We start from the raw sequence: 20,378 nt of genomic DNA on the forward strand, positions 1-20,378 counted from the left end.
TGTCTTATGCCATCTGATCGCATTGCTGTTATGTTTTGTAATCTGCCATAAGTCTCAGCAAGAAAGGCTAGCTATAAATAGGGGCGGGTTGGCCATTTAACTTTCAGGGAAATTTCCTGGTGGGCCAGTGCCCTAGAGGGTCACTGGTGGGCAGGAGCAAACAGAGCTGAGGCTCAAGCACTAGCCCCTAGAAGAAGACACCTGTTTTACTATGGCAGCGAAGGCCAGAAGGCTGCTACGTTTTCTCCCGAGTTAGTCTTTCAGACTGTGTAGTTCCTTCTAGAATCCAAACATTTTTTTTAAAAACATTTTGGGAATTACACGTGAAAGCAGTTTAAACTGGAAACGCCACTGGAGTGTTTATGCTATTATTTCACTGCAGTTGTGTCTCATCGACAATCCTCTTTTTGAACTCAGGAGGGGATTAAATTTAAGTTTTAAATGTTTATTGGGATCTGGGTGGGGGAGGAATCTGGAGGGGAGAAAAATAAGCTTGTGAGGAGTGGGAAATATGTCCTTTCCCTTGGGTAGTTGCCAGAAGGCATCACTTCCATTTTCATGGATTTGTACACATGGCCACATGAAGTTGTTTTATACTGAGTAAGATCATTGGGCTATTATCAAGGTCAGTATTGTCTACTCTGAGTGACAGTAGCTCTCCAGGGACTCAGGCAGAAGTCTTTCATATCACATACCACCTAATACTTTTCACTGGGGTGTGGGGTCTGGAATAAGGGTTGGCCCCTGAATGAAGACACCTAGAAATCCTGTTTTCATTGGAAGTACCATGTTTCAGTTCATACTTAATATATATATATATATATGAAAGCAACTGACCCCACTTAACAGTTAAGTCTCATTGTTTGAAAGCACTTTAGGAAATTGAGTTGGAAATGAATGCAGCAATCAGATGAATTGCGTCCTTCACAGTTTTGCAAGTGTACACTTAATGCCTTCCAACTTAAACTAAAACACTCGAGGGCTGGTGTCTGTTCTGAAGTCCATACTTCCTCCTGTCTCACATCTGTCTACCCTAAGCCATTTTGTTCCTGTGTTGTCCATAAATCTTAGCTGCCTCAGTATTTGTTTTTGGTCTTCCCTGTAGCAAAACAAATGTTTAGCATAACGATAGTATGGCCGGCATCAGCCCTTCTGGCAAATTATCACTGCAGTATATTCTGATCAGGGGCATCATATTTGATCTTCCATTTACAGTGAATTTTTGTTTTCCTTTTATGCTAGCAAAATGTAAGTGTGGAATTTTGGGGTGTTTTTTTTTTTGGCTGGAATATAAAATGGGATTTAGCCAACATTTTGAAGGGGTGATACTATGAATCTCCCAGTCGCCACTGCTCAATCTGTTTCAGCATTCATGTACCTAATTTCTGCTTGTAATCTGATTACTGTCTTGAGCTGTTCCAGTTTGCAGCCTATTGCTATGCATTTACTGTACTCCCTGGGACGCAATAGCCTGACAGCTCCAGCCCTGTGAGATGAAAAATCTCTACACAATATTGCTAAGACGGGCCTAGGGCTGTGGCTGGCTGAGAATTAGCTGCTCTTGTAGTTTTCTCGTTTGCTCGGTCCCTTTGTTTTGTGCAACCATGTTCCGAAATCCTTGGATCGCCAGCTATTTGAGGAATATCAGATACTCTGAAGAGCAAGGTAAGAATTTTGAGTGCATAGCAATTAAATTGTGATGTATTGTAACCTGCATCCAAACAATGTATTGATGTGCCCCCTCCCTCCGGTCTCAAAAATATTTGCCACTTCAGTAAGCGATGTTCAGTTTGGTATCAGTCATTGTTTCCTCAAAGGGCACGCTTGGAAAAAAATCCGATTAGACGAATCTCCTAATTAGCTTAGCTAACTGATGAATTAAGGCCTTGAAGGTATATTGAGTAACAATTAATTGTAATATCTCTTGGAGTTTTTTAATGGCTAGTTAATAGCATGTATCTGTTAAGTAGGGGCCTGCTTTTGTGGGGGGATGGTAATATAGTGAACAAGAACTTGGAAGCAATATGTAATTGTACTGGTTTTTAAAAAATACATCTGCTAAGAAATCTGTGAAGGAATACTACAGCGTTTCTGGTGAGTTTGACAAATACCGCTGTAAACCTGTGACTACTTAAAGAACCAACTAGTGATTTTTTTGCACAAATACCAATTTGGAGAGAGTACTGAGTGGGCTTTTTAGCTTAAAAACCAGAATAGCTGCCAACCCTCTTGAGAGAGCCCAGGAAACACAACTGTTTTAAACTTTGCTCAACAGCTATATATGTAATTTAATGCTGAATGCATTATACTTAAGCAATAGCTTTGTTTTTTCCTCTTCAGACTTTTAACACTTTCTGTCAAGAAGGTGTACAGTCAGTATTGAAACTATTGAGGCAGAATATTATGGCATATAAAGACTTTTGGAATTTGGTATATAAAATGCTCTCCAAACCATTTCCCAGTATTTAAGGTTCTAGTGGGTTTTATACGCATTAAAATGTAGTGTGATACTTCAAGGGTAATGGAGAGACAAGTAATAATATCTTATGAGGACTCATCCTCTTTGGTCCATGTCCCAGACTCCCTTCATATCTCTCCAATGATGGGGAGCACCTCTTGTTTTGTTTAGATCCAGAGCAAAAAAATTCTCCGTGGCATATTTGAAGTTTTCATGGTGGAGAGAAGTTTCCATACCAAAAGCATGTGCAGGGTTACACGCCATTTAGAACTGCTATAAATTTTTATGCATTCCTGGTTTCACTTTAACCAAACTCATATACCGTTAAGAGAATTATTAACAGCTGCTCTGTCCAATAATTTTAAGTCGGTTTTTTTTCGTTATGGTACTGAGTTTCAAACAAAATATAATATTGATAAATCATTTTGAACACATGGCTTTGATACTTGATTTTTTAATTATTATTATTAAAGCAGCCTCTTCTAGGTTATACTTAATTTTCCGTTTACTTGAGGGAAAAACCAGATAGCATTATAATAAAGAAATGGGAAAGATAGTGAAGCCAATTGGGTAGAATTATGCTTACTTGCTGACGAGATTTCTAAAACATTGATTGTTACTGTTTTTTCTAGTTAACTTGAAACAGTACTTGATGGACCTCACATCTTTCCAACCTTGCTATAAATTCTGGTCTGTAACCTCCACTCCACCAAGCATTCTGAAGATTTCCTCTATCCTAATGATCCTTCTTCCAATTTAAGAAGCTCTCCTTCCAACAGAAGAGCCGCTTAAATTGGAAGCAGTCTCCTTAGGCCGCTGGAGCTTCCTCCAGCCTAAAGTAGGACACTGTCCATTGTTTCGGTGGAAAAAAAGAAGCTAAGAAACTTCTGCATGTGGGTTGGGAAAAAATAAATACTCTTCTATTTCGCTAATGATGTTTATAATTAATAATTGTGTGCCATCAAGTCTCAGCCAATTCATGGTGACCCCAGGAACCTGGGGTTATCATGGCAAGAGATGAGCAGAAGTTGTTTGCCGTTGCCTTCCTCTGCCTAGCAACCCCTGTCTCGGTTGGTGGTCTCTCATCCAGATATTAACTGTAGCCAATCCTGTTTAGCTTCTAAGCTCTGATGAGATCAGGCTACACTGGTTATCAGGCTGCTAATAATGTTGATAGTTATTTAGTAATTGGTACTTATATGTTCTAGACCAGCAGTGTCGAACTGAATTGTTACGAGGGCCGGATATGATATAAATGTCACTTGGTCGAGCCGGGCCATGCCTCGCCAGCCCGGATTGAGAGTGGGGAGTGGGTGGCTGCCTTGGCTGGCTCATGGGCCAGATAAGAGCTCTCGGTGGGGGGCGGATCCAGCCCTCAGGCCTTATGCTTGACACCCTTCTTCTAGACCCTGTTTCTGGGGGAAAGCTATCTAAGGCAGTTCCTATTGGGGCGGGGGGGTAGTGGATATAAAGTAGAATTCTTCTGGCTTCGTTTGTGGTTCCTAAGTGGCTACTGCTGGAAAGACTATATCATTTTCTGCCATTGCTTTTTCCTCTTTGTCTTAGTCTGACTGTTTTATTGGCTACTTATCTCTGAGTATATCTGCATTTGGGGGACTTTTTTAGGGCTCGAAGCACTCTTTCATTGCATTTTTGAAAGTCCTGCAGATCCCAGCTGGTCTACAAGGCATACAAAGACCATGTTGGTGAATGCTTCCTGCCCTTTCAACCTTAGGGCCACTGATACTTCACGGGCAGTTTTGCGGTAGGTCTGACAGTGTTGGCACTGGTGTTTGCCTCAGCAAGAGGAGAAAATATAGATAACATGCCCCATCTTTTAAAAAGCAAAATAAAAACATGTCCACCTGCCCAAGAGCTCCGAGACAGATGTTCTCCAGTATGTATTTGTTGGGTGGGGGGAATGGAGAGTGTTTAAAATATGGCCATGTTATCCTTGTTCTACATGTTTTCTGCAAATGCTAGTACAACACCAGTGCGCTCATGGCAATTTTCCATTATATAAAGGATGAAGCCCTCTTTATAGTGCGAAACTGTTAAAGTAATAGCGTGACATGAATATACCCTTCATGACAATGCTGTCTGATAGTCCTTGGGATCATGGGAAACAAGGAGAGGAAATTGTAATCCTCTGTTTCTGGAAGAAGGTCAGCGAGTTGGTGTCTGTGATGTCTTTCTCTGAGACTCTGAGCGGTTGAAACAGCATGTAGAGGGGAAAGAGGTTGTTTAAATGATATTTTTTGACTCAATCCCTAGAGCAACCAGATGGGTTGTATCACCACACAAGAGAGGTGGGGCTGATGGGTGAGGGAAATACGGTAATCTTTAATTTTTATTTACTTCATTTAAAGCCCACCTTCCCCTCTAAGACTCAAGGAAGATTACAAATTATAGAAAATTCAGTCTGTCAGTACAAAAATTCGATAATGCAATAGGACTAGGATTACAGAATGAGAAAACAATGCAAATAGAAAAGTATCTAAGGCATAAAATGCCATGGGAATTACAAAGGTACAAGGCAGTACAGTAGAAGCACATACAATAAAGCAGAAATCCCCAACGTGGCACCTGTGGACACTATAGTACCCACCAACACCTTTTTTGGCCCCTGCAAGTATTGTAAGAAAGGAGGTGGGACCAGGTGGAGCTTTTGCCCAGCAAGGCTTCTGACTGGCCATTGGAATTCTGATTGGCTTTGCAGATTTTTAAAAACATTTCTCTAACAGAAGCTGCCACCACAGCTGAAGGATCTTCATTGTGTGCCTGAAAGTAAGCAGTATGTATGCATGAAAAAATATTTAAAAACAATATGTTCATTTTAAAAGGCACCCTGTTAAACAGCGCTTCTGCCTGAAATGCTGAAGAGTTACCATTAAGAGTTATGCATAACCTCACTATCTGACATTTTGTGGTTGGCTCTGCCTCCTGAGGCAGCCATTTTGCAGTTGTTCCCACTTCCCTGTGTCTGAATTCCAAAGGTGTCCACAAACTCAAAAAGGTTGGGAACCCCTGCAGTAAACTACAAACTTATTCCCTTTGAAAAGCACCCTCCTAGGCTGTTCTGTTACACTGCAATTCTGTTCCTTTTATAAAAATACCCTTCTGAACAATTCTGTTGTACACATTTTGTAGAATGATGGAATGTCCAATAATGTCTGGGTGTCTTGATTCATAGGCTTTCACGAGCCGCAGGCTGCACATTAGTGCATTGCGCCGGGCTCATCCACAAATAGTGGTTGTTGTGGGATTAAGAGAGGGGGAAGTGTCCTGGAAGATGGTGTAAAATGAGCAGACTATTCTTAAGCGGGGTGGGGGGGAGTTTGGTGGTGGCCAGAGGCATTGCAGCCGCACCACCTCCAGAATGGCTCGCTGCCAGCACAGCTAGCTAGAAAAACAACAAAGACGTTTTTTTGGGGGGAGGAAAAAAAACCTTGGAACTCCCCATATCCACGGGGTGCACCACGATTTTGCAGGAGTATCTTGATGCCTGCAAATGGCACGTTTTCAGCCCAAAAGGGGTTAGGAAGCTGCCAAAAGGTAGCTCCACCCCTGGGAATGCCATCCAGGATGCCAATGCAAGTACTCGCATTGGACATACGCTGCCAGGGAGGCAGCGCTGGTGCAGGAGGCTCGCACTACTGTGTGGCTCCCTGGGGCTGGAGTAAGTCACCCTTCGCTGGCGTCCATGCCTCTTTGCACAGTGCAAGTGACATGGACGCTGGCAGAGGAGTCACGCCGGCTCCTATGTGGCTCCACCCCCCTTCAGGATTGCATGGTTAGAAGATGAATTCATTCGAAAAGTCTGAGAAATGCCACCTTATTTTGCCACGTATTGGGGAAAATGTGAGGCATCCATCTTTTTCTTATTTATATCCCCTTTTTCTCCCTAAAGAGGAATCCAAGCTGCTTATCACATCACTCTTCCCCCGCCTCTTTACCTCCGCAACAACCCTATGAGCTAGGTTAGGCTAAGAGAGGCCCAAGGTCATCCTGCAAGCTGCAATGGCAGAGTGGGGATTTGAACCCAGCTGCCCCAAATCTTAGCCTAACCACTATGCCACACCATCTTTCAGTGCTATGAGTTCAGTCCAGCAGATTTCCCCAAGCAGACATTGCATTTATCCCAGAAGTCACTGTGTTCATCATTGTCTGTTTATTTGCTTTACATAGGGGCCAAGTAAACTGTCTTTTAAAATAATTTATCTGACGCAACCAGTTTTCTGTTCATAACTAAAAGTCTGCCCTCTCATTTGCTCTCTGTTATGTTTTCCCTCCAAAGCATTTTCAGTTTTTGGTGTATGAATAATATCACTGAAGTTTAGTCTACTTCGCACATGATAAACATTCTACTGTTCTCGCGAATATTTTTCTCATTGAACCTTGTTAATGCATTTTTTTTTGTTCTAGATTTTAACAAGGAAAATTCGGTCCAGTATAAAACTCCAAGGTTACTCCAAAGGAGAAGAACATTCAGGTGAAACATTTATTTCTTGTTAGTATGTTCTTATTCATATGGGAAGGACAGCCATGAAGGAGCTAGAAAAGATTCTGAAGTGTAAGGATGTGTCACTGGCCACCAAGATTAGGTTAATTCATGCCATCGTATTCCCTATTACTATGTATGGGTGTGAAGGCTGGACAATGAAGAAAGCTGACAGGAAGAAAGTCGACTCCTTTGAAATGTGGTGTTGGAGGAGAGTGTTACGGATACCGTGGACTGCTAAAAAAAACAAATCAGTGGGTTATAGATCAAATCAAGCCTGAACTGACCCTAGAAGCTAAAATGACTAAACTGAGGCTATCGTATTTTGGTCACATTATGAGAAGACAAGAGTCACTAGAAAAGACAATCATGCTAGGAAAAGCTGAGGGCAGCAGGAAAAGAGGAAGACCCGACAAGAGATGGATTGACTCAATAAAGGAAGCCACAGCCCTCAGTTTGCAAGACCTGAGCAAGGCTGTCAAAGATAGGACATTTTGGAGGACATTGATTCATCGGGTCGCCATGAGTTGGAAGCGACTTGACAGCACTTAACACACACATACACACACACACAAGAACAAGAGGCAGACGCCCAAATCAACAGTCTGTGACACCAAGTCAAATGGTATTTAATTCATTGCATTTGTAAGCTTTAGTGATCTGGACGCATACCCTCCACTTTCTACATCATCACTGGCTTATGAGCATGGTGCCTGCATGTGGAGACAGTGTCCACAGGTATACTCTTACTCTATGACTGGAGACGCTGTGTTGCTGATCATGAGGTTGGGAGCATATGCATGGACTCTTCCTCCACATGTAGGCACCATGCTCTTAAGCCGGCAGTCAGGCAGAGGGGTGGGGGGCAGGGCCAACATGCTCATGCCCACTTCCCTCTGAATGTTCACTCAACTTGTGTAGGTGTCATGTATAGAGGGCTAGGGACTTTCTTCATCATGGGTAGGTAGGGTTGTCAGCTCTGGGCTGGGAGTACCTGGAGATTTTGGGGGTGGAGTCTGAGGAGGGTGTGGTTTGGGGAGTGGGGGAACTTCAGTGGGGTATAATGCCATAGAGTCTACCATCCAAAGCAGCCATTTTCTTCAGGTGAACTGAACTGTCTCCTGGAGATCAGTTGTAATAGCGGGAGATCTTCAGCTACCACCTGGAGGTTGGCAACCCTACGGGTAGGGAGCACAATCGCTTCCATATCACCAGTGTTGGCAATGTGACTCCATTTTACTCAGATATGCTAATGTATACACTCAGTTTCTACTGTGTCCAACCCCACCAGATTCCTTCTAACTGGTAGGAGCTCCCCAATGTCTTAGCGGCCTTTCCAAAACCTGCCTTTGAACTGGAGATGCCAGGATTTCAATGTGGAACCTTCTGTATACAAAGCATGTACTCTAGCATTTAGCTAGGGCAGCTCCTCAGGATTATGAGCTCTCCTCATAAGGTATGATGGAGGAAACCGGATCAAGTACCATATTTACCTGAAAGGAAGACTACCCTGAATATACGACAATCCCCCTAAAATAAAAGGCTGTACACAAATGGGTTTTTATTTCTGTATATGCTGGCAACGTTTATGTAAATTTAAGACAGCCTTTTCTTTTTCTTGATAGATCATGGGGGCAAAACACTAATCTTCCTTCGAAGTAGATATTTAACAAAACAGAACAGAGAAAGGAAAAAAAGGGAAAAGATTTTGTGTTTTGATTGTCCAGTGTGCTCATTTTAATTACCATTCCATATACGTGTCCAGCATAATGTCTGTAAACATAGCTTATGATAAGCTATAATGACAAAATGAAGGTTTTCCTTGAGGTTTGAGATAAATTTTGAGTGTTGGAAAACGCATTTAGGTTAATGGGATAGCTATTGAAAGGCTGCATGTTACAATAGTATAGAAAATTCTTTCTTTCTCTTTTCATCTTAAAATGATTCCTCTTTGGCCAGACTGCCAGCCATGTAACAGGAGCTGTGCCAGATAGCTTAGCAATCCATTTAAAATTAGTTTTCAAAAGGCAAGCATTGGATACATTGGTCCCTTTTGACCATGGTTTTGTTGATATTTTGCAAATGCCAGAATACTGTGGAAATATTTGCAGGATTTCTCTAAAATAAAATGCAGTGATTCGTAACTGGTTTTATTCTATACTTCTGATTGTTTTCATGAACTGCAGTCAGAAGATACCTTCCAGCTGAGGAAGCTGGAAGCGATTATTGTCTGGCTGCTGTGAAGTTATCTAGAGCTAATGGATTTTCAGGGGGGGAAAGTTTGTCATCACCTCTTTCACTCATGCCAGAAAGAGAAAAATGCAAGAAAGGTGAAGAAGACAGATCTTTCAAGCCTGCTGCAATTTATTAAGCTAGAAAACTGGGCATTATTAGAAATCCAGCCTGCATAATAGATAGTCAAATGTGGACATTCAAGAAGCTGTTGTCCCATTTGATCTTGAAGAATGAGGAATCCATTAATAACTCTTAGATTGGAGTTATTATTAATGTCCCTGAGAGATTGATTTGGGTTTATTCATACTACTAGTAATTTTAAAAAATCTGTCTTTTAACGTGCTGAACAATTAAAAACTGTAAAATGTGCACAAAACATACTTGGAAAAACTGATAGATGTAGAACGAGGGATTCTCCAAATAAAACCTGGATTGGATCCAGTAGTACACATGAACACATGAAGCTGCCTTATACTGAATCAGACCCTTGGTCCATCAAAGTCAGTATCGTCTACTCAGACCAGCAGCAGCTCTCCAGGGTCTCAGGCAGAGGTCTTTCACATCACCTACTCGCCTGGTCCCTTTAACTGGAGATGCTGGGGATTGAACCTGGGACCTTCTGCATGCCAAGCAGATGCTCTACCACTGAGCCATGCCCCCTCTCCAGTATATTTCCACTAACGGAAGGGAGGCACTTTTGTCAATTTCCCCCTTCAACTACACACCATTTAGGTCTCTCCTGTACCCCAGCTTCCAGGGTTGCATTGGGACAGAGGTGACAAGACAGTCCTTGTTGGCTAATGGGCATCCCTTTCATCAGTGCTGGATGCAGCCCGTAATTATAAATGCCACACTGGTAAAATCAGTGTTTCTGAACCCATTGTGTTGTAGCTGGAAAGCATACTTTACTGTGAGCTAAATGTATGTTTTTTTTAGATAGCAGTACTGTTCACATTATAGAATATTGTATATCTTTAAAATAGGGTGCAGAAATTTGATCTAGATAAGTCTCCCATTATGGAGCATGAACATAGCTATTTAATAATTAATTCCCTAATTAGGACTACTAATGTGCAGAACCTTTTCAAACCTAATTTAGATTAATGTAATTAGCACAAACCTGCTTACAAAGAATCAGCTCCCAATGCTTTGCATTATAATGGGTCAGTGACTTGACTGCTTGGTACTGCAGTTCAGGGGTGCTTTCACACATACTGAATAATGCACTTTCAATCCACTTTCAATGCACTTTAACAGTGAGAGTTACCGCACTTTGTATTCCCAGCAATGTATTAAGAGTTTGAAAATGTTATAAAAAACATCGTGGTTTTTGGATACCACGGCTAATAAATGGTTGAAAGACGTCTTCACAGCTAAAGGGGCCAAACAAAGTGCGAACAGTATTTTTTATAACGTTTTCAAACTCTTAATACATCGGTGGGAATACATTGAAAGTGCAAACAGTATTTTTAATAACATTTTCAAACTCTTAATACATTGCTGGGAATACAAGTGCGGTACCCGCCAATGATTTGCAAGTGGATTTTGCCATTTCACATAGTAAAATCCAGCTGCAAAGTGCATTGAAAGTGGAGGAAACTGGATCAAGTACCATATTTACCTGAAAGGAAGAGGAGGACAGGCGTCTTCCTGATTGAGACGAGAGTCAACCAATCAGTGGTATGCACCATAGCATCTGGAAGCAGGTGGACAGGTAGCTTCATGGTTGACAAAGGGGTCATCTAGTCAAGTAAAGTGCAAATCCATTTCTGATCTAAACTAGAGGAACCAGTGTCAGTCCTCAGAGCTAGGCTCGTATGTGTAGTGAATAGACGGTAACTGCGTTTCCATGGGGCGCACCCTGCTTGAGTATGTATATCTGTCTTAATCTTAATTTCTACCACAAAAGGTACAAAATTAGCCTGGCATACATGCTGGCAGTGGGAATGGCTTTGAGAGAATGAAAAGCTCCTTGATAAACATGGGTCAAAATTATTAGCAGGACTCTTGTAATTCCAGGGAAGATTAAGGGTGATTTCTGGCTCACATGGAATTACAAAGTAATTTGCCAGCTAGTTGGGGAGGGGGCAGAGTCTGGGTTTCTACCTCTGTTTCATACCCCACCTATCTCTGTGGACCCACCTGCCAATCTGTGCAATAATGTCCGTAGTGCTTTCCCTCTCTTGCAGGTGCAGTGGGGGGGAGGGGCAAATGTAGTCTTAAGCTGTACTTTGTTTTCCCTTCCTCCTCTCCACCTTTGCTTACAGCATATGTAAGCAAAGCCTTTACCCCCTTGCCTAACAAGTACAGCTCCAGAAGATGGAATAGTTCATATAAGACACATTTTATACCGAACCTGAAAGCCAAAAACGAGTGAGGTGATGCATTTCTTGGTGAAAAGCGGGAAATATCAGTCAGGTCCATCCTCCTTGGCAGAAAAAGTGTCTAAATGTCTTGGTGGGACAGTGTTCCTGTCAAACGCATCTCTTCTCTTGCTGCCCTTTCTACTTCCTTGTTGGTTAGAAAAACAAAACTTGCAAGATGACAGAATGAACAGTTAGACTGGAAGGTTCCTGACAGTTCCCATGTTTGGGAACAAAGCTGCTAAAATTTGGAACATATGCTATTACAAATACACCCTGCTCAGGCCAGTCCTTGGTTAGCAAATTTCCAGTGGAACATCCCTAGTGTCTACTATTAAAACTGTCTAAGTACCTTAGTGTAATTTGATTTATAGCTGAAAGTTCTGTTGCTGTGCTAAATGAAGCTGTGATGCTGTTCCAGTTTTCAGAAAGAGTTTTCATTGGAGGATAAAGAAGAGCTTGCAAATAGCACAAAGGATATTGATGCCAACCTTTTAGCAGTGCTGCCAAAAGGTAAGTAAAGCACTGGGTTTTATACACTGCTGGTTTTTAAAATGTCATTTAAAAGCTGTTCGTAGGTTTTCATTTTTTATGAATGTTATTTTAATTGTTCTCCCAAAGGACGTGCATGAAAGGCAGAAGGTTTGTTTTTTTCTAGTTGGAATTTTCTTATGCAAAATGTGACATATTGCTGAAATAAGTGGTCAAATGTATTCCGTGTGAAAGATCTCCAGCAATGGCTGTTCTCTTTTGCATTGGGGCGAAAAGTGGACACTAAGTCTGCAAGTACTTTATGAGTTCCAGGTGGGTAGCCATGTTAGTCTATTACAGGAGAAGCAAATGAGGGTCTTGCGGCACCCTAAAGGTTTTTATTCCAGCGTAAATTTTCATGGAATACAGCAGCAGCCCACTCCATCAGATGCTTTACTGCTTAGTTCTTATAGAAAACAAATAGCAATGCAGTAAAACTTTTATGTGCAGAGCAATTAATGAGAGTGTTTAGGAACTTCTGCATTGTAAACTCCTTGCCTAAAGGAGGGCCACATGATTGCTTGACTGCTTCAAACAAACTGCTTGGTACAAAACCATAAGGGGCATGGTGCAGGTGTGCTACAAAAGGTGCTTACAGAGTAGTAGCTCCAAATAGCTCTTTCAAGTAAGCCAAGCCACAAACTGCAGGAAGGCTGAAATCCTCACAGGTGGTGTCATGAGAACATAAGAAAGGCCCTACTGGATCAGACCAAGGCCCATCAAGTCCAGCAGTCTGTTCACACAGTGGCCAACCAGGTGCCTCTAGGAAGCCCACAAACAAGACGACTGCAGCAGCACCATCCTGCCTGTGTTCCACATCACCTAAGATCATAGGCATGCTCCTCTGATCCTGGAGAGAATAGGTATGCATCATGACTAGCATTTTTACTGGTAGCCATGAATAGCCCCCTCCTCCATGAACATGTCCACTCTCCTCTTGAAGCCTTTCAGGTTGGCAGCCATCACCACATTCTGGGGCAGGGAGTTCCCCAATTTAATTATGTGTCACTACAGAATCTGAACAGGGTGAAAATCTGTCTTGCCTTCTGCAGTTAGGTTGCTGTTGCAGAGATACTGGACCCTTGACCCTGGGACTGGCCAAGCTGTGGGACGCTGGGGGCAGAAGGCTTTCACCTAATGGACCAGTTGATCCAGCAAGGCAGCGCTTCCAGGCATCAGCTTAAGTAGGCTGGGTGGTGATTGGACCCAGCTGCACTGTCGGAAAGTGCTGCAGCTCCAGAGGCTGAACTGTGGGGAGGGGCCGTGGCTCAGTGATAGAGCATCTGCTTGGCATGCTGAAGGTCCCAGGTTCAATCCCCAGCATCTCCAGTTAAAGGGACTAGGCAAGTAGGTGATGTGAAAGACCTCTGCCTGAGACCCTGGAAAGCCGCTGCTGGTCTTAGACAATACTGACTTTGATGGACCAGTATAAAGCAGCTTCATGTGTTCACGTGGCCCGGATTCTGTGAGGAAGTCTTACTCATAGCAATCCATGGTAGGGTTGCATGCATAGCAGTCCAGCACTTTGCCTCCTTTGAGCTACCTTAGCTCAGGCCTTCCGCCACTGCCATCCCGACAGAGTGGGAGTGGGTCCTGGGGTGTGGGCATGGGTTCACATCCTGCCCAGTGAAGGCCTGGGAACCATTTTAGGGGCTGGTGGTGAGGCCTCCCTTGCAGGGTCTAGCAGGGTGGCCTCTTGCACTGCTGGACCATTGCCATCAGGTGCCTCAGTAGTGTGGGCTGTCCCTGAACCCCTTGGTCCTTCTCAACCACCGGCCTTGGTTCCTCACCGGAAGACTCTGAATCCAAGTCACTCAGCTGGTCAGAAGGGGGCCACAACAAAACCATTTTCTGCCCTCCTTGTCCTTTTCCTCAGAATTAGCTCATTTGTGTTCCTGAGTCACCCATTACCACAACACTTCTTTGAAAGTGGCTGACTTTGTCCCCCCCCCCTTCCCCCGGCCAAAACCATTCAGATTCCATGGCGTAATTAAAAGATTAGAGTCCTGCACCAAAGAATATTATGTAAAGTTGTGAGAATTGGCTGTTCTTTTGGAGTTTATTAATGTGGAATTTTCAAGGACCCAATTTAGATCTGTTCATGGAAGGAGCCGCAAAAAGGTTTTAATTACTTTTGCTCTTAAAATAGCCTGTACAGCACTGTCATGTGACTTGTGTCTAAGTGGATCCTTTCTGCTATCTTAAGAGCTGCGGCTACAATATGAGATATTTATTAGTATGATAGGAGACTGATCCTTCCTTAAAATTAAAGCTGTTTGATAGGAACAAAATATGGATAAAAACACTTTGTCTTTGTGTCTGTCCTTAGATTTCTCTGGAAGGCACATATTTCACCTGCTGAAATGTTTCTGGTGTCATAGGTAAATACAATCTGGAAAAGGTCGCTTTCAGAACTCAAATGAAGTCTGAGTCAATTCAGTGCAAAATTTACCCAGCTTGAATGCCCTGGCCAGTCTTCTAAAACATATTCTAGACTAGCCCCCCTCAGTCTTGTTGACCCCGAGGGCCTTTGGAAATTTTGAGAAATGGTAGTGGGTGCTGTGGCTCAGTGGTAGAGTATCTGCTTGGCATGCAGAAGGTCCCAGTTTCAATCCCCGGCATCTCCAGTTAAAGGGACCAGGCAAGTAGGTGATGTGAAAGACCTCCGCCTGAGACCCTGGAGAGTCTCTGCCAGTCTGAGTAGACAATACTGACTTCGATGGACCGAGGGTCTGATTCAGTATACGGCAGCGTCATTTATTCATGGCTGCCCGTGCTCACAAATGGTGGCAGTGGGAAGTGGGACCAGTCACAAAATGGCTGCCCTGTGAAACAGTCCCAAAGTAACCATAATTGCCCTTGAGCTGTTACTTACAAGGCAAAGGTTGTCATTTCCGAGCATTGTTCAAAATTCTCGGGCCCTGCTGACAATAGCAATTTTACCTCAAAATCATAAAACTTCACGCTTTCTAAAATGGTGATTCCTCTCCTAAAAATGTTGCATATTCTGCAGCCACATTGGGGCAACATGTGCCACTCCATTGTGTTCTTGGTGTCAAAATCTATACTGATGTTCAGACCGAGTATGTCTGGGTGAAATAATGTTCCTTTCTTTGAGATCAGGAAAAGGCTGAACATATAGGTGGTCTGTGTTGATAATGTACACATTACAAGAAAAGAAACATTTAAGAGGCCTTGGCTTGGTAGTGTCTTTGGGAACAGAGTAGTACCCTCAATGTGTCTTTGGGAACAGAGTAGTACCCTCGATGTAAGCAAGTCTGAATTTGCTTACATGCAACATATGAGGGAACGGTGTGATGGATTGGCAGGCTACCGGTCTGCTCAGTTGAAGGGGTATGGAGGGGACAAGTCTTCTCAGGGAGTCTCTGTCCATGTATTGACCTAGGTAAGTGATACAACTGTGCGGAATCTGAAGTGTGGAAAAAGTGAAACGCGGCACCAGCTAGATCTGCGCTATTTTTGTCTCAGTCTTGCTTAAGAAGGTGTTGGGGAGATACTCCACAAGGCCAGTGCTTTTATTTAGGCCTGCAAAACAATCTCTTAGCAAGAACAGTACCGGCAGAAGAACAACTGTGTTGGGGGAGTTTTCTTTCTGCCTCCTTGGCAAGCTAATAGCCATGATGTGTACCTTTTAAAAAAACATTAGTTCATTAAAATCTTTCTACTGTTGCTATACGTGAGATATGATAACAGCTGCATCTGGAACAATGAAAAATAATTTTGCATTCTGAGCATGAACCTAAATAACAGTTGTTTCTTAGGCTTTGGCCTCTTAAATATACTTAAGAATTATGGCCCAAAAGGAAATGGTTTCATAATTACCCAAACTTCCTTCAAAATTGTTGTTGTCCTTAGTCTTGTGATTGTTGGTGATTTAATGATCCAGTCAGTAAAATAGTGTTCCATGAGGTATTTTATGAAACATATTTTTATTGTATTTGTGTCTTGCGTGGTGTATTGGTTAAGAGCGGTAGTTTGGAGCAGTGGACTCTAATCTGGAGAACCGGGTTTGACTCCCCACTCTTCCACATGAGCAGTGGATAATAATATGGTGAACTGGGTTGGTTTCCCCACTCCTCCACATGAAGCAAGCTGGGTGACCTTGGGCTAGTCACAGTTCTCTTAAGAGCTCTTTCAGCCCTACCTACCTCACAGGGTGTCTGTTGTGGGGAGGGGAAGGGGAGGTGATTGTAAGCTGGTTTGATTCTTCCTTAAGTGGTAGAGGAAGTTGGCATATAAAAACCAACTCTTCTTCTTCTTCCTTTAAAGAATTTAGGGTGGCATACATGGCTCTCTCATCCACAGAACAATCCTGTGAGATGAGTTAGATTGCGACACATTAACTGGCCCAAAGTCACTCACTGAACATCATGGCTAACTAAGCAGGGATTTGAAACTGAGTCTCCTCAGTTCTCATCTAATTTTCTGTATCCTGTACCACACTAGTGCTCTAGGCAAGTATTTGGGTCTGAAATGCTAATAAAATCTCAATTCTGCCAAGCTTCACCCATAATCTGCCTCCATCACCATCTGACCCACAAGATCTATCACCATCTGACCCACAAGATCTATCACCTCTGCTATTGGCCTACCATGAACTCTGACCTTTAACCCTTCACTCTGATGACTTTTTTTTCCAACCAAGGTTGGCAAGCCCAGGTTAGTCTTGGTTTTGTACCTGAAGAAAGGAGTCTGCATGAAACTAGTCTATGCAGACTGTGATGTTAAGCTAACTGCTGTCTTAAGTTTACTCTAAGCTTGCAGCCGAGTGCAGAAGGCAACCAAATTTATATATATATAAATTTAAGGAGAGTGATCACTGATGTTACATAACATTAATATGCATATTTAACATATATTTACAACATTTATGGACTGCTTTTCATCTGCAGAACAGGAGCCCAAAGGTATTTACAATATTTCAGATCAGAAATATAACCAGCTTTATAAATGACAGGATATAAAATCATGCTAAATGTGCATCCTAGGTCCTGTTCAGTGGTTGTTTGTATGCCTGGGATTATACCCAAGAGAAGGTAGTGTAATTTTTTCAGTTTGCAAATTCTCTTCCTACTCCTGTCCCTGTAGGGAGAACATCTGAACCAAGAGAATATATATTTATTTGAACACTGGATGCTCCCTGTTCCTTAGAAACGAAACTTTCTTAGTCTCTCCGCAAGCCCATAATGTCAGTTCATTTGGAACCAGATGAAGGGCTGCAAAAGAGATGTGGCTTACTGGTTTGCAGGATTAACTCCCCATTAAAATTAACTTTGTCTTTCTATTTTGGCGAAAACCTGGGAGCAAGGTAGAGCTACAGAAATGTAGCAATACTTGGTGTTGAGGGGATGCAGAACTCAGGCTTATCTTCCTCCTTCACAACAAAAATTCTCTAGGATGACAGCTTCCTTGTACTGTCTACAATTGCACATGGTAATGGAAGTGAAGAGCCATTCACGGTTTGCAAACAATCTGTACAAGATTTTCCTAAAGAAAGTCAACTGGGGAAGTCAAGGAAGAGACCTTCAAAGCCAAGTGTTGTTTGATTGAATAATTATTCCGTAAATCTAAGATTTTCCATTCTAAGGACCAAGAGTTTTGGATTTCTAATTTCCTATGGGTTTTTGTTTTATTTCAGTTTCTGAATTAAGAAAACTCTTTGAACCAAACAGGCGGGATATCTTGGAGATGAAAAGGTAACCCTACAGCTTCCTTTACATCTGTCAAAGCACAGATAATTTCTGTAACCTGCTATATCTTTTTTGAATAAATTGTGAGTTCTGTAGGCGGTATTTCCAGCAACAATATCTTCTGTCTTTCTCAGGAAAGAGAGGATAGCCAGGCGTTTAGAGGGAATTGAAAATGATGCCCAGCCCATTCTTACACAGAACTGTCCTGGCTTGGTTACCCACCGTTTGTTAGAAGAAGATACACCAAGATATATGCGTGCAACGGATCCTTACAGCCCTCACTTTGGTAAGAAACGTGTTTCTAAAGTCATTAGCTAAGCTTATTGCTAGAGCAGAATTGAGCTACTAGAAGTTCTGCCTATCTAGGAGCGGGCACTATACAATCACTTTATGTATTTTTGTTGCTCTTTACTTTTTAAAGTGTAACGGGCACAAAAGATGGGTTGGCTGACTCATAACTGGTTGAGGTATAACTGTCATTTCTGCTCTAGTGATCTTGTATAAAACTTGAGTTATTTTGGCAGATAGCTATACATTTCAACCTCATGCGAACATATAAGGCTGTTCAACTGCACAATTTACTTATGTTTTAATTGACACAGGTATATTCAATTTTAAAAGTATTTATTTTGCATAACTTTATCCCGCCTTTCTTCAAATGATTCTCCCCTTCTCCATTTTATCTTCATATCAACTGTGTGTAGTTGGTTAGGCTAAGAGAGAATCTGGTCCAAGATAATCCAGAGTTTGATGACAAGCAGATATTTAAACATGGGTGTCTGTCCCCGTCCCCCCACCCCCTGGTTTAGTCCAGCATTCTAACCACTATACCACACTGGCCTGAGTATAAGAAAATAGTGGGGCTAAAAAAAGAAATTCAGCTAATAGGGGATTCTGCTATGTCTTGATATATTTCTGCTGAGCTTGCTTAATGTTTTATGATGATCTTTAGAAAGTAAAAAGATCCTAACATATAACTGAATGACCAGAAGAGAATGAATGAGGAAAAGGTTTTGTGTGCGTCAAAAACAAAAAAGTGCATTATTTGATGGAAGGTGAGGGGAAACTAATTTTCTTCTGGGTAGAAAAGAGCAAGAGTCCGGTAGCACCTTAAAGACTAACAAAATTTCTGGCTGGGTATGAGCTTTCAAGGCTCAGAAATTTTGTTAGTCTAAGGTGCTACTGGACTCTTGCTCTTTTCTATTGCTGTTGACAAACTCACATGGCTACCAATTGTGATCTTTCTTCTGGGTGTTTTTGTTACAGGAAGATCAAATGAAGAAGAAACCTCAGATTCTTCATTAGAGAATCAGTCTAGGCCCAGATACCCAGCAGAATCCACTGGAGGAAAAACAAGGCCTTCTTACAGTCCGTTAGTCATGGATTCTCGAGGGCTTGATTCCAAAGCAGAAAGAATAGCTAGATACAAGGCAGAGAGGCGACGTCAGCTGGCTGAAAAATATGGCATCTCTATAGATTCAGACGCGGACTCTGAATACTCATCTAAATACACCAGGACAAGGAAAGATCAAGATGTGACTGAGAAGAGAGTCCTGAAGAGCGAGAAGCAGGATGGTGAAATCAAAGATTATAGTTCCGTATATTCAGTGAGGAGTGAAAATAAGGAGGTGAGGATCGCTGCTCCTGAGTTGGAGTATTCTGAGCATGCAAGAGAGAGTTCTCCAGAATGGGAAAAGTCATTGAAAGAAGATAATGAGAGAAAAGCACCAGAGCCTACTTCCAGTAGACATGATTTATCCTCTGTGTTGGAGAATCCCACACCCTTGTCATTTCCTGGCCATGACTCCTCCCAGAATGAAGTGCCAAGTTCGCCAAAGCAAACTCGCAGGGTTTCCCTGTCTTCACCAAAGCAGCTAGCTTCACCAAGTCATTCCCTCAGCGATACCAGATTAGGGTAAGTTTGTGGTTTTAGAGAGTGGTGCTGTTGGCATAGATGGCATCTACTCCAACGATCTTACCGTCTTAATCTTAAAGATTAAAAAAAAAGATGATGGGACATTGGGCAGCTGAAAAGTAGAAACAGGATTTAGGTTACCAAGTAAGATGTGTGAATATTGCATTTGTAAATTTTTATTTTTTGTGTTTATAGAAACAATAGCAGGGAGGATTGGAAGATGGTTTCAGTTAGTTGAAATAGTAACTTACTAGGGTTGCCAACATTGGGTAAGGAAATTCCTGCAGATTTTGGGGGCAGAGCTCAGCAGGGATGTGATGCCATAGAAACCCACCTTCCAAAGATGCCTTTTTCTCCAGGGGAATCTATCTGTATGATCTGGAAATCAGTCATAATTCTGCGAGAACTCCAGGCCTTACCTGGAGGTTGGTAACACTAGTAGGTACAGCATATATCTATGCTTGGGGATCCCTTGTTGCAATAAAGAAGTCAGAAATCTTGAAAGTAGGTAGCTGCAAGCCAAATGTCAGATTTGGCAAGGCCAAATTGACATTTGAGATGTTTGTGTATTCAGGACTGAAAGGGCTTCAGAAAGCATCTGGCATGATAGGGATTAATATTTTGAATATAGTCAAACAAATTTCCAAAAATTTATTTTAGAAAT

General features: G+C 42.2%; 1 protein-coding gene across 1 annotated transcript in view; it reads left to right on the forward strand.

Annotated features, from left to right (window-relative positions):
• Positions 1-1,507: 1,507 nt before the first annotated feature.
• SVIL (supervillin) overlaps positions 1,508-20,378 on the forward strand; it is a 79,626-nt gene continuing 60,755 nt past the window's right edge. The window contains exons 1-6 of the mRNA XM_056857232.1: positions 1,508-1,665; positions 6,884-6,950; positions 11,979-12,070; positions 17,748-17,805; positions 17,934-18,085; positions 19,066-19,714. Of these exons, the coding sequence (XP_056713210.1) occupies positions 1,605-1,665; positions 6,884-6,950; positions 11,979-12,070; positions 17,748-17,805; positions 17,934-18,085; positions 19,066-19,714 (1,079 nt within the window). The 5' untranslated portion in view covers positions 1,508-1,604. The remainder of the gene's footprint in view (positions 1,666-6,883; positions 6,951-11,978; positions 12,071-17,747; positions 17,806-17,933; positions 18,086-19,065; positions 19,715-20,378) is intronic.

Source organism: Euleptes europaea, chromosome 11, assembly GCF_029931775.1.
Source record: "Euleptes europaea isolate rEulEur1 chromosome 11, rEulEur1.hap1, whole genome shotgun sequence".
Lineage (NCBI taxonomy): Eukaryota > Metazoa > Chordata > Lepidosauria > Squamata > Sphaerodactylidae > Euleptes > Euleptes europaea.